Source organism: Heptranchias perlo, chromosome 1 (assembly GCF_035084215.1).
Source record: "Heptranchias perlo isolate sHepPer1 chromosome 1, sHepPer1.hap1, whole genome shotgun sequence".
Classification (NCBI taxonomy): domain Eukaryota; kingdom Metazoa; phylum Chordata; class Chondrichthyes; order Hexanchiformes; family Hexanchidae; genus Heptranchias; species Heptranchias perlo.
The window spans coordinates 165,026,808-165,041,432 of NC_090325.1; the positions used below are offsets into that span (position 1 = coordinate 165,026,808).

Genomic DNA, 14,625 nt, shown 5'->3' on the forward strand with positions numbered 1-14,625 from the left:
CAGAGTGACGTGCAATTTTCCAAACTAGAGGGACAGTTCCTGAATCTTGAGAACTTTGAAAGATTATAGTTAGGGCATCTGCAATGTGCTCACCTACTTCCTTTAAAACCCTGGGATGGAAACCATCTGGTCCTGGGGATTTGTCACTCTTTAGTGCTATTATTTTCTTCATTACTGTTGCTTTACTTATATTAATTTTATCGAGTCCCTGTCCCCGATTCAATATTAATTTTCTTGGGATTTCTGGCATGCTATCCTCTTTTTCTACTGTAAATACTGACGCAAAGTAATCGTTCAACATGTCCGCCATTTCCCCATTGTCAATGATAATATCCCCACTTTCAGTTTTTAAGGGGCCAGCACTGCTCCTGACCACCCTCTTTTTCCTAAGGTAACTATAAAAGTTCTTCGTATTGGTTTTGATATCCTTTGCAAGTTTCTTTTCATACTCTCTTTTTGTAGCTCTTACTATCTGTTTTGTGACCCTTTGTTGATCTTTGTATCTTTCCCATTCGCCAGGATCTGTGCCATTTTTTGCCTTTTTGTATGCCTTTTCCTTATGTCATATACTGTCCCTTACCTCTTTAGTTGTCCATGGCTGTTTTTTTTGGCAAGTAGAGTTCTTTCCCCTCAGGGGTATAAACCGATTCTGTATCACGTTAAATGTTTCTTAAAACATTTCCCACTGATCATCAGTCGTTTTACCCATTAACAGATTTGCCCAGTTTACTGTGGACAGTCTCTGTCTCATCCCATTGAAGTCGGCCTTATGTAAGTCTACAATCTTAGCAGCTGACTCATTCTTTTCCCTTTCAAACACTACATTGAACTCGATCATGTTATGATCACTATTGGATAGATGTTCGCGTACAGTTTCCCTAATCAATCCACAGTCTCCAAGTGACTGTTAATTCTGTCTCGGATTATCGTTTCTAAAAGTTTCCCCACCACGAGGTTAAACTGACTGGCCGAAAGTTGCTGGGTTTACCCTTACACCCTTTTTTGAACAAGGGTGTAACATTTGAACATAAGAACATAAGAAATAGGAGCAGGAGTAGGCCAATCGGCCCCTCGAGCCTGCTCCGCCATTCAATAAGATCATGGCTGATCTGATCCTAACCTCAAATCTAAATTCATGTCCAATTTCCTGCCCGCTCCCCGTAACCCCTAATTCCCTTTACTTCCAGGAAACTGTCTATTTCTGTTCTAAATTTATTTAATGATGTAGCTTCCACAGCTTCCTGGGGCAGCAAATTCCACAGACCTACCACCCTCTGAGTGAAGAAGTTTCTCCTCATCTCAGTTTTGAAAGAGCAGACCCCTAGTTCCAGTTTCACCCATCCTTGGGAACATCCTTACCGCATCCACCCGATCAAGCCCCTTCACAATCTTATATGTTTCAATAAGATCGCCTCTCATTCTTCTGAACTCCAATGAGTAGAGTCCCAATCTACTCAACCTCTCCTCATATGTCCACCCCCTCATCCCCGGGATTAACCGAGTGAACCTCCTTTGTACTGCCTTGAGAGCAAGTATGTCTTTTCTTAAGTATGGACACCAAAACTGTATGCAGTATTCTAGGTGCGGTCTCACCAATACCTTATATAATTGCAGCAATACCTCCCTGTTTTTATATTCTATCCCCCTAGCAATAAACGCCAACATTCCGTTGGCCTTCTTGATCACCTGCTGCACCTGCATACTAACTTTTTGATTTTCTTACACTAGGACCCCCAGATCCCTTTGTACTGCAGCACTTTCCAGTTTCTCGCCATTAAGATAATAACTTGCTCTCTGATTTTTCCTGCCAAAGTGCATAACCTCACATTTTCCAATGTTGTATTGCATCTGCCAAATCTCCGCCCACTCACCCAGCCTGTCTATATCCCCTTGTAGGTTTTTTATGTCCTCCTCACTCTCTACTTTCCCTCCCATCTTTGTATCATCTGCAAACTTTGATATGTTACACTTGGTCCCCTCCTCCAAATCGTTAATATAGATTGTAAAGAGTTGGGGGACCCAGCACCGACCCCTGCGGAACAACACTGGCTACTGGTTGCCAGCCCGAGAATGAACCATTTATCCCAACTCTCTGCTTCCTGTTAGATAACCAATCCTCCACCCATGCCAGAATATTACCCCCAATCCAGTGATTCTTTATCTTGAGCAATAATCTTTTATGTGGCACCTTGTCGAATGCCTTCTGGAAGTCTAAATACACTACGTCCACTGGTTCCCCTTTATCCACCCTGTACGTTATGTCCTCAAAGATCTCAAGCAAATTTGTCAAACATGACTGCCCCTTCATAAAGCCATGCTGACTTTGTCCTATTAAATTATGTTTATCCAAATGTTCTGCTACTGTCTCCTTAATAATAGACTCCAAAATTTTACCCACCAAAGATGTTAGGCTAACTGGTCTATAATTTCCAGCCTTCTGCCTACTACCCTTTTTAAAGAAGGGTGTTACATTAGCAGTTTTCCAATCTGCCGGGACCTTTGCCGAGTCCAGAGAATTTTGGAAAATTATTACCAAAGCATCCACAATCCCTACTGCCACTTCCCTCAAGACCCTCGGATGTAAGCCATCAGGTCCAGGGGATTTATCCGCCTTGAGTCCCATTAATTTACTGAGTACCAATTCCTTAGTGATTTTAATCGTATTTAGCTCCTCTCCCCCTAGAGCCCCCTGTTTGTCCAGTGTTGGGATATTCTTAGTGTCCTCTACCGTAAAGACTGGAACAAAATATTTGTTCAGCATTTTTGCCATCTCCATGTTTCCCACCATTAATTTCCCGGTCTCATCCTCTGAGGGACCTACGTTTGCCTTAGCCACCCTTTTTCTTTTTATATAACTATAGAAACTCTTGCTATCTGTTTTTATATTTCTTGCTAATTTATTTTCATAATCTATCTTCCCTTTCTTAATCAATCCTTTAGTTACTTTTTGCTGTCTTTTGAAGACTTCCCAATCTTCTATCCTCCCACTAAGTTTGGTTACCTTATATGTCCTTGTTTTTAGTCGGATACTATCCTTAATTTCTTTACTTAGCCACGGATGGCTGTCATTTCTTTTACACCCTTTTTTCCTCAGTGGAATATATTTTTTTTGAAAGTTGTAAAATAACTCCTTAAATGAACACCACTGCTCATGTACCATCTTACCCTTTAATCTATTTTCCTAGTCCACTTTAATCAATTCCGCTCTCATACCATCATAGTCTCCTTTATTCAAGCTCAGTACGCTTGTTTGAGAACCAACCTTCTCGCCCTCTAATTGGATATGGAATGTAACCATGTTATGGTCACTCATTCCAAGGGGATCCTTAACTAGGACATTATTAATTAATCCTGGCTCATTACACAGGACCAGGTCCAAGGTTGCCTGCCCACTTGTAGGATCAATTACATACTGCTCAAGAAATCCATCCCTAATACACTCAATAAACTCTTCCTCAATGCTGCCCTGCCCAATTTGATTTGTCCAGTTAATATGATAGTTAAAATCCCCCATAATTATAGCTGTTCCCTTATTACATGCCCTGACTATTTCCTGATTAATACTTCTTCCAGCAGAGTTGCAACTATTAGGAGGCCTAGATACTATGCCCACGTGTTTTTTTCCCCTTATTATTCCTTATCTCTACCCAAACTGTTTCATTGTCCTGATCTTTTGTCCCAATATCATTTCTCTGTATTACAGTGATTCCTTCCTTTATTAACATAGCCACCCCACCTCCCCTTCCTTCCTGCCTGTCCTTCCTGATTGTTAAATACCCTGGCATATTTTATTCCCTGTCGTTGTCACCCTGCAGCCATGTTTCTGTAATGGCCACAAGATCCTACCCATACGTGGTTATTTGTGCCGTTAACTTGTCCATTTTGTTACGAATGCTACGTGCATTCAGCTAAATAACTTTCAAATATGTTTTGTGACACTTAGTTCCTGCTTTTTCCTTTTTTAACACTTTACCTTTTACTCCATATCTTCTGTCCCTTCCTGACACGCTTTCCTCTGTCTCCCTGCTCAGGTTCCCAACCCCCTGCCACAGCTTTGATGCTGGGTTAATCGCCTTGCGCCTTCTAGTTTTTATTTTATCTGTCGTGCCTAAAGTACACTTTCTTTCTGCTGCTCTACGCTTTTCCCTTTGCAATTCTCCAGTCTTCTGGCACCATCCCATATCTATGGACATTTGGAAGATTATGGCCAGTAGCTGCACAATTTCCACCCTTACTTCCCTCAGCAACCTAGGATGCATCCCATCTGGACTGGGTGACTTATCTACTTTAAGTACACCTAGCCTTTCCAGTACCTTTATCAATTTTTAGCCCATCCAGTATCTCAAATATATCTTCCTTTACTGACACTCTGGCAGCATCTTCTTCCTTGGTAAAGACAGATGCAATGTTGTCATTTAGTACCACGGCCATCCCCTCTGCCTCCATGAGTAGACCTCCTTTACTGTCCCTAATCGGCCCCATCCCTCCTCTTGCTACCCGTTTACTGCTTACATGCCTGTAGAAGACTTTTGGATTCCCTTTTATGTTGGCCGCCAGTCTGTTCTCCTACTCTCTCTTTGCCCCTCTTATTTCCTTTTTCACTTCCCCTCTAAACTTTCTACATTCTGCCTGGTTCTCACTTGTGTTATCAACCTGATATCTGTCATACGCCCCTTTTTTCTGTTTTATCTTACTCACTATCTCTTTTGTCATCCAGGAAGCTCTGGCTTTAGTTGCCGTACCTTGCTGCCTTGTGGGAATGTGCCTAGACTGCACCTGAACCATCTCTTGAAAGGCTGCCCACTGTTCAATTACAGTTTTGCCTGCCAATCTTTGATTCCAATTTACCCAGGCCAGATCTGTTCTCATCCCATTGAAATTGGCCCTCCTCCAATTGTGTATTTTTACTTTAGAGTGGTCCGTGTCCTTTTCCATAGCTATTCTAAACCTTATGATACTATGATCGCTGCTCCCTAAATGCTCCCCCACTGACACTTGCTCCACTTGGCCCACCTCATTCCCTAGAACCAAGTCCAGCAATGCCTCCTTCCTCTTGGGGCCGGAAACCTACTGGTTAAGAAAGTTATCCTGAATACATTTCAAAAATTTCTCCCCCTCTTTGCCCCATATATTATTACTATCCCAGTCTATATTAAGATACTTGAAGTCCCCAGTTATCACTACTCTATAGCTTTTGCACCTCTGTAATTTCCCTGCAAATTTGTTCCTCTATATCCTTCCCACTAGTTGGTGGCCTATAGAATACACCCAGTAGTGTAAAGGCACCTCTTTTATTTCTTAACTCTAACCAAATAGATTCTGTCCTTGATCCCTCTAGGACATCCTCTCTCTCCAGTACTGCAATATTCTCCTTAATCAACACTGCTACACCCCCCCCCCCACTCCTTTCTTTCCTTCCCTATCTTTCCTGAACACCTTGTATCCAGGAATATTTAGTACCCAATCCTGTCCTTTTTTGAACCAGGTCTCCATTATTGCCACAACATCATATTCCCATGTGGCTATTTGCGCCTGCAGCTCTCCAACCTTGTTTACCACACTTCGTACACACGTACACTGTAAACCAGACCTAGACTTTCTTGTTCTCTCTCTTCGTCTGATCCCACCCAATACTGTACTATTACTTGCTCGAGTGCTATCTTTCTCCCCGATCCTTTCCATTGCTACACCCTGGTGCCCATCCCCCCCTACCCACAGCACCAGCGAACATCCCTGCGAGGACATTGTTTCCAGCTCCATTGAGGTGCAACCCGTCCAAGCCTGTACAGGTCCCACCTTCCCCAGAAGTGGTCCCAATTCTCCAGGAATCTAAAGCCTCCTCACTCCTGCACCATCTCTCCAGCCATGCATTCATCTGCTCTATCCTCCTATTTCTATACTCACTAGCACGTGGCACTGGGAGTAATCTGGAGATTACTACCTTTGAGGTCCTGCTTCTTAATCACTTTCCTAACTCCTTAAAATCTGCCTGCAGGACCTCATCCCTCTTTCTACTTATGTCGTTGGTACTGATATAGACCACGACCTCTGGCTGTTCACCCTGCCCCCACAGAATGTTCTGCAGCTGCTCATTGACATCCTCGACCCTGGCACCAGGGAGCCAACAAACCATCCTGGAATCATGTCTGTGGCTGCAGAAACGCCTGTCTGCTCCCCTAACTATAGAACCCCCTATATCACTCCTCGCCGCCACTGTACAGCTGAGCCACCTGTGGTGCTATGGTCTGTGCTCTGGTTTTGGCTCTGGCTGCATTCCGTTCTCCCTCACCAATTGAATACTGGTTAGAGAGTAGATGCACTCAGGGGACTCCTGCACTACCTGCCTGGTCCTCCTTGTCTGTCTGGCGGTCACGCAGTCCCTCTCTGCCTGCAATCTCTTAAGCTGCGGGGTGACCACCTCCTGAAACGTGCTATCCATGTAGCTCTCAACCTCGGGGACACACTGTAATGACGCCAGCTGCTGCTCAAGGTCCGAAACCCAGAGCTTGAGCTCCTCCAGCCGATGACACTTCCTGCACCTGTGGTTGTCCAGGACATGGGAAGCGTGCTGGAGTTCCCACATGGCACAGGCCGTGCATTCGATGTTTGTGAACTGCTCTGCGATGCCTCGATTTATTGGATTGTGTACTAAAGTTATCAAAAATAAATTAAGCCATAAAAAAAAAACTCAACAGAAAGGAAACGCTCACCAGCTGCCAACCTTCCCCTCTTTATTTGTAGTTTTATTAGTGTAGTTAATAATCTAAATTAAATTATTAAATTTAGTAAATGAACAGCAATTTTACGCTCCCAGCTTTTATTTTAATTTTACCCAATTTTCTAACTCGGAGGGAAAAAAGCTGTAATTTTGATATCACTTCAAAGTTTTTTTTCAGACTCTCTTTTTGTAGAACGTACTATCTGTTTTGTCACCCTTTGCTATTCTCTGCATCTCTCCCAGTCACCAGGATCTGTGCTATTTTTTGCATTTTCGTATGCTTTTTCTTTTAGTTTTATGTTGTCCCTTACCTCTTTTGTCGTCCATGGCTTTTTTTTTTGGCAAGCAGAGCTCTTGCCCCTTTAGGGGTATAAACCAGTTCTGTATCATGTTAAATTCTTTTTTGAACACCTCCCACTGATCTGTTATTTTACCCATTAACAGATTTGCCCACTTTACTGTGGACGGTCTCTGTCTCATCCTGTTGAAGTTGACCTTTCCTAAATTTAGAATCTTAGTAGCTGTTATGGGTTTCTCCCTATCAAAATACAATGTTGAACTCAATCATATTATGATCGCTATTAGCTAAATGTTCACATGCTGTTAGGCTGTTAACTAAATCTGGCTCATTAGAAACATAGAAAAATTTATGGCACAGATGGAGGCCATTCGGCCCATCGTGTCTGTGTCAGTACTCATTATTAAATCTAATATGGCCTGCCCCCTTGTTGGTTCTAGGACATGTTGTAGAAAGCTGTCCTGAACACACTCAAGAAATTCATTACCTTTCTAACATGAGCTCGCCTGCTTAACCCAATCAACATGAAAGTTAAAATCCCCCATTAAAACCACTCTGCCTTTGCTATATGCTTGTCTAATCTCTGCATTTATACATTCTGCCACTTCACAGCTGCTACCAGGGGGCCTGTACACAACTCCCACTACAGTCTTAAATCCTTTTCTATTTCTTAATTCTACGCGTAAAGTCTCCACTGCCTGCTTACCTCTTGTTATATCCTCTCTTATCATTGAAGTAATTTCATCCTTAATCACTAAGGCTGCTCCTCTCCCTCTATCAGTTTCCCTATCCTTCCTGTAGACCTTATAACCTGGTTTATTCAGTTCCCAGTCCTGACTGTCTTGCAGCCATATTTCAGTAGTGGCTACCATGTCGTACCCTCTAAGTTGAATTTGGTCTGCAATTCATTAAATTTGTTCCTTATACTTCGTGCTTTTGTATAAAGAATGCTCATTTGGGCCACACACCCTAACCTGTCTTTCTGCTCTAATGTTGTTTTTCTCTCACATTTCTTATTTCTCTCTTCTGATTTAATGACTTTACATCTTTTAGTTTTTGCGTTACCTGTAGTGCCTAAAGCATAATTTTTGACTATTACTCTACTCTCTTCCTTTTTGTTTGTTTTAGAATTATTATTTATATTACCTTTTCCACCTGAGCCCCCCCCCCCCCCCCCCCATTTACTAGTTTAAAGTCATTGTAACCACTCTATATATCCTTCCACTAGGACCCTGGTCCCAGCCTGGTTCAGGTGGAGCCCGTCCGAATGGTACAGTTCCTTCCTGTCCCAGGACAGGATCTTAAGATTATCTACAGTTGTCTTTTTTTGTAGGCTTGTCTTTTGTCCTCTTCAATAATGGTGAGTAGGGCCAGCTCAACAGACTCTTATTTTATCTTAGTCAGAAACAGGAGAATTTATAATGGGGAACAAGGAAATGGCAGAGTAATTAAACAAATACTTTGGTTCCGTCTTCACGGAAGAGGACACAAATAACTTCCCAGAAATGCTAGAGAACCAAGGGACTAGTGAGAAGGAAGAATTAAAGGAAATTAATATTAGTAAAAAAATAGTGCTAGAGAAATTAATGGGACTGAAAGCCGATAAATCCCAAGGACCTGATAATCTACAGAGTACTAAAAGAGGTAGTCATGGATATAGTGGATGCATTGGTTGTCATCTTCCAAAATTCGATAGATTATGGAACAGTTCCTGCAGATTGGAGGGTGGCAAATGTAACTCCACTATTTAAAAAAGGAGGGAAGAGAGAAAACAGGGAACTACAGACCGGTTAGCCTAACATCAGTAGTAGGGAAAATGCTAGAATCTATTATAAAGGATGTGATAACAGGACACTTAGAAAATATCAACAGGATTAGACAAAGTCAGCATGGATTTATGAAAGGGAAAACATGTTTGACAAACCTACTGGAATTTTTTGAGGATGTAACTGGTTGAACCAGTGGATGTGGTTTATTTGGATTTTCAGAAGGCCTTTGATAAAGACCCACATAAGAGGGTAGTGTGCAAAATTAAATCACATGGGACTGGCATGGATTGAAAATTGGTTAACAGACAGGAAACAGAGTAGGAATAAATGAGTCTTTTTCGAGGTGGCAGGCAATGACTAGTGGGGTATCGCAGGGATCAGTTCTTGGGCCCCAGCTATTCACAATATATATCAATGATTTGGATGAGGGAACCAAATGTAATATTTCCAAGTTTGGTGATGACACAAAACTAGGTGGGATTGTGAGTTATGAGGAGGATGCAAAGAGGCTTCAAGGCGATTTAGACAAGTTGAGTGAGTGGGCAAATACATGGCAGATGCAGTATAACGTGGATAAATGTGAAGTTATCCACTTCGGAAGGAAAAACAGAAAAGCAGAGTATTGTTTAAATGGTGATAAATTTGGAAATGTTGATGTACAAAGGGACCTGGGTGTCCCTGTATACCAGTCACTGAAAGCAAACATGCAGGTGCAGCAAGCAGTTAGGAAGGCAAATGGTATGTTGGCCTTCATTGCAAGAGGATTTGAATATAGGAGCAAGGATGTCTTACTGCAGTTATACAGGGCCTTGGTGAGACCACACCTGGAGTATTGTGTGCAGTTTTGGTCTCCTCACCTAAGAAAGGATATACTTGCCATCGAGGGAGTGCAGCGAAGGTTCACCAGACTGGTTCCTGGGATGGCAGGACTGTCGTGTGAGGAAAGATTGGGTCGACTCAGTCTGTATTCACTCGAGTTTAGAAGAATGAGAGGGGATCTCATTGAAACATAAAATTCTGACAGGGCTAGACAGACTGGATGCAGGGAGGATGTTTCCCCTGGCTGGTGGGTCCAGAACGAGAGCCACAGTCTCAGGATACGGGGTAGGACATTTAGGACTGAGATGAGGATAAATTTCTTCACTCAGAGGGTGGTGAACCTGTGGAATTCTCTACCACAGAAGGCTGTGGAGGCTGGATAGATTTCTGGACACAAAAGACATCAAAGGGTATGGGGAGAAAGTGGGAATATGGTTTGAGATAGAGGATCAGCCATGATCATATTGAATGGCAGAGAAGGCTCGAAGGGCCAAATGGCCTACTCCTGCTCCTATTTTCTATGTTTATATTTTTATGATGGATTTTCTGTGGAATCTTTATTTTAAGTGCTGAGATAAAAAGAAAAACTCATGAATGCTGGAAACCTGAAATAAAGGCAAAGTGTTCGTAATGCATGGTGAAATAATGTTGTACTCTTCAAGGTGAAAGATATCTGTCCTGGGGTAAAGAACATTTATTTTCTTTTTGTAACCTGTGCCAATATTAATCTGCATAGTTTGCGTACAACCAGATGCATTGCTCTGCCCCAAAAGTGTGCCTTAACCTGAATATCAGAACATTGCTTACTGAAGCAATCTGAATTGTTGCACTTTCCGTAACAGTCAACCTATGCATTTTTTGCATGATGTTGCCAATTTATGCTCAAATATGTGCAATTTTATGTTCTGGGTTTGCATCCAGTTCCAACTCTATTGAAATTTCCCAAACAAAATTTTTGTTGGATCCAGAGAAAAGAAACTGCCATCTCAAGCATATGAGTTAGATTTGGAACCCGGTTCTGGAGTAAAAAGGACAATATACTAAGTCACATAATCTCTCTACACAAACTTTTAAAATCCATTGCTCAGAGACAATGTTCATTTGGACAAGAAAGTATGTCGCAGGGGCTGGTGTTAGGATCTTGAGGTGATGCCCAGAAATGGCAGTGAGGCAGCTCAAAGAGCTGAGAAACAAATTGGGAAAGAAACATTTTAAAGGGCTCAGGGCTATGGCCAGGAAGATGCGGGTGGGGTGGGTGCTGGGCAGCAGTGCAGCGAAGGAGCTGACCTTGTTGGGACTATCTCTGAAAATTAATGATCCATAGTCAGATTTGCTTGAAGTGAAACAAGGGTAGAATGCTTCGGCCCATTTCAAGGCATTGTAAACTGAATAGCAAGAAAGGTAATGTTTTACAACTAATACTCCTACTTCTGTTTTGTATGATGGATGTTGCGTCTTGCTATGATTTTGATAGTGTTGTCTGTATTGACCTAAGAATCATAATTTATATGCTTTGGCAGATTACTTTATTCTGCATCTCCTCAGTTTTACTGTGTTTAGGAGCGGGTGGGGAAGGGGAAACATTATATAAGGATTCAATAGAATGGAAGCAGGGAAATGTCAGGAAATACTTCTAACGAAGAGTGATCGTCACAGAGTGGATTTAAGGTGAGTGGTGGAGGCTGAAACCCTAGGATCATTTAACAAGTCGTTGGATGACATTATAGAGAGACTGTAGAATCTTTCTGGAAGAATAAGCTACATGGATTGAATGGCCTTCCTTCTCTATATAACTTGCGACATTCCTGAGCTAAGAGAGTAACAAGCATAAATGACATGCTGAATTGGATTGGAATTGCAATGTCTTCACATGTAGCACTGTGAACGTGTGAATATTTTATTCATATTGTCTTTATGTTATGGGGCTGCTGCCTCAAATAAATTAACTAATTTTTTTTGGAATAAATATCTTACCAAGTATGAAATTTAATTGACCAGAATGTGCCATTTTTGACCCAACATTGAAGAAGGTCCCCTGCCAGAAAATAAAAGTCTCAATTCATTCGCAACCGTTTCTTTGCTGCAACGTAAAGCGAGTATTATGATGGAAATACAGTTTCTGTTCTGCGTCAAATAAGAAAGAGAAGAAAGAACTTGAATTTATATAGTGCCTTTCAGGATATCCCAAAGAAGCACTTCGCAGCCAATGAATTACTTTTGAAGTGCAGTCACTGTTACTTTGTAGGCAGCTGATTGGTACACAGCAAAGTCCAACAATAACAAGAGATGAATGTCCAGCAAATCTGCGTTGGTGATGCTAGTTGAGAGATAAATGTTGGTTATTACACCGCCTTACGCTTCTTCGAATAGTGCCATACACTTGAACATAGACAGGGTTTAATCTCTCAAGCAAAAGGAAAATTTAGATAGCTAAAGCAATGTGAATTAATGCATTACTTTCAATTAGCTATATCTTTAAAAGAGTTTCTTTTAAAAAAAATTGTATTCAGAATTTAATGGTGTTAGATTATTTGATGTCTGGGTCAGTCCTTTTTGAGATATTATTGTATCTGAGTTTGCAGATTAGTGAAAGCAATTTAATTATTTATTTATATGCGGACCCATTGGGGTCATCGTGCAAGGAAGACAAGTCACGTAAAGGTACCTCATTACTAATCTTCACTTAAGTGTTCAAGTTCAGCTTTCAACTGTCTTTCAGTAATTGACATGTTGACTCCGTGCAGTGGGCAAGAATATTGCATTATCCACGTACCTCAATATCTTGCTGTGTTTTATTGCATGTGTACAATTATCTTTATAAATAAATATTTTAGTTTTAGCCAGAATGAAACAGTCTGACAACATGATATTTACTGCCTTTTGAAGCAGACAAGAGAACATGGTGGGCAACGTATGTTCTGTATATATATATTTTATGTGTATGTTCTTGTGTAATGAAAGAGTAATTCTTAGCCCTATGGCATGGTATCCCATTCATGACATGCATTAGGGTATAAGTTTCAATTCATAAGAGACTTGTTCTGTTTATGGAACTTTTTTGCTGTGAGCACAAACTAAAGTGTTGCATGAAAGTCCAAATCATTACAAGCGTAATACAACAAAAAGGTGGACTGGTTTCTGATTCAGCAGTCAATGGAGGGATTGTACTTGGCCAGAAGAGAGAGTAAATAGTCTCCTCCAGCCGAGAATATGGACCTATACAATTCAAGCAAGCTTGGATGTTGTTTTCTTGTTCCTAATTATTCTGTGTCGTTACCACAAGTTTCCAAAAACATCATAGGATTTGATAACTGGACATCAAGCATTGCTTTGTTCACTCCCCCTTGCAAGTGCCACTTAACTGGTCAGTTGTTGACCTATTGTGTGCATGCTGTCAGCTTATTCCTGTACTGTGGTGACTAACAGCAATGCCCTTGAGTATCAATTAGACTATTTTGAAGACTAGCCCAGTTTGAGGAATGGCCTAGTTTGAGAGAATCATTTACACTCTCAAAATGGAAGAACAGGAATTTCAGAATGGCTGGTACTTATTCCTACACTTCTGTGAGCAACTGGTGGTGGATTGAACATTTGGAGAGGGCTGTAGGGTAAGTTATGTTGCAAAGTGATGTAGGAGTTATTCTATTTACATTTAGGTGGGGTGTGATCTCAGCCTATATATAATGGTGTCTAGTACCCCTCGTTAATGTTTACGATTTTGTTTGTAACCTGTGGTATCTGTATGTGTACTGTCTGTAAATAATTAACATAAGTTTTTTTTCTGATTTAGGGACCAGAAATAATGAGTAAATATGTAGGAGAATCTGAGCGTGCTGTGAGAGAGGTAGGTTGGACAAGGATGCTTTTAATGGTTCTTCATGTTTGTGTTACTTGTCACTTGGCTCTACTATGTAAAATGCTTTTTTTAAAAAAACAAATTTGTATAAAACTGCTCTCTTTTATGGCATTTGTTAGTAAAATGATTTGGATTATTTCTGATGGGCAATTCAAAAAACAATAAAAATAAGATTTTATTTCCTGCAATATCTTTCAAATAAATCTCACAACCTAAGTTACTAACAGCAAATGTTTTAAAGCTCCCTTACTAAAATGGTTAGGTTCGATCATATACAATCTTAAATATATATCTTTAGATTTATTTCCAATATGGGGGCACACATCCCTTTTGCCCCTCCCTGATTTTTAACCATACCCCCTTCTCCAGCCTAGAGGGTGTGGTGGGTGATCTGTTAGAAGTCATTATCAGTCTTGCCTGGCAGGATGCATGCAGGAGGAAACAGCTGGAGTCTCACCATCTCTTTTTTTTACCCCCTCCCACCTGTGGGGAAATGCCTGGCCTAATAGGGTTGAGATAAGGAAGTCAGCAGATTGAAGCATTATGCCTGTGTCTCTCACTACTGGCACTATATGTTGGTGCATTGATGTGAAGTACTACATTGATGTTAAAGGGTGAATTTCTCAATGTCCTCTGCTTTATCTGTTCAACTCATGACATCATTCAGGGGAAGAGTACACTGACAGAGAGAAAAAGTACAGTAGGTTAAAATACCCCTCAGATCTGGGATTCAATCCGGCCCAGACTATTGCAACAAAAGTGTCCTCTCTTTGCTAGCTGTAGGTGGTCTATGTCAGTTCAGCTTGCCAGTTTCTAGTCTGCACGAAGCCACAGCACAAAAACTGCTCTTAATTTGGCGCGAGGTTGGCCGTCATACTGAGAGAAGCCACAAGCATGGCTGTTCAGAAAAATGGAAAATATCGCACAGGTGCAGTTGGCAGTGCTCTTGTGAATTTGTGACTCATGCTCATGTTGAAGTAAAATTGTAACTGTGCTATACCCAACTTGAGACTGCTTGATGTAATCTATAGATTTTCTAATCAACGTTATTTTAACCTATTTAAAATGGATGGATGAACACAGCATTAAAATAATGCTGATTATAATATCTAGGTTTGAGCGTCTGAAATGGGAAAGTGTTCTATTCCCCAGCAGTAACATTGCT

At 41.2% G+C, this 14,625-nt stretch overlaps 1 protein-coding gene across 11 annotated transcripts in view; it reads left to right on the top strand.

Moving 5' to 3' along the window:
- The window catches only part of afg2a (AFG2 AAA ATPase homolog A), a 553,942-nt gene that overhangs the window by 115,287 nt on the left and 424,030 nt on the right, over positions 1-14,625 (top strand). For all 11 annotated transcript variants that reach the window (XM_067993427.1, XM_067993439.1, XM_067993450.1 and 8 more), the window contains exon 12: positions 13,395-13,448. In XM_067993427.1, the coding sequence (XP_067849528.1) occupies positions 13,395-13,448 (54 nt within the window). The remainder of the gene's footprint in view (positions 1-13,394; positions 13,449-14,625) is intronic.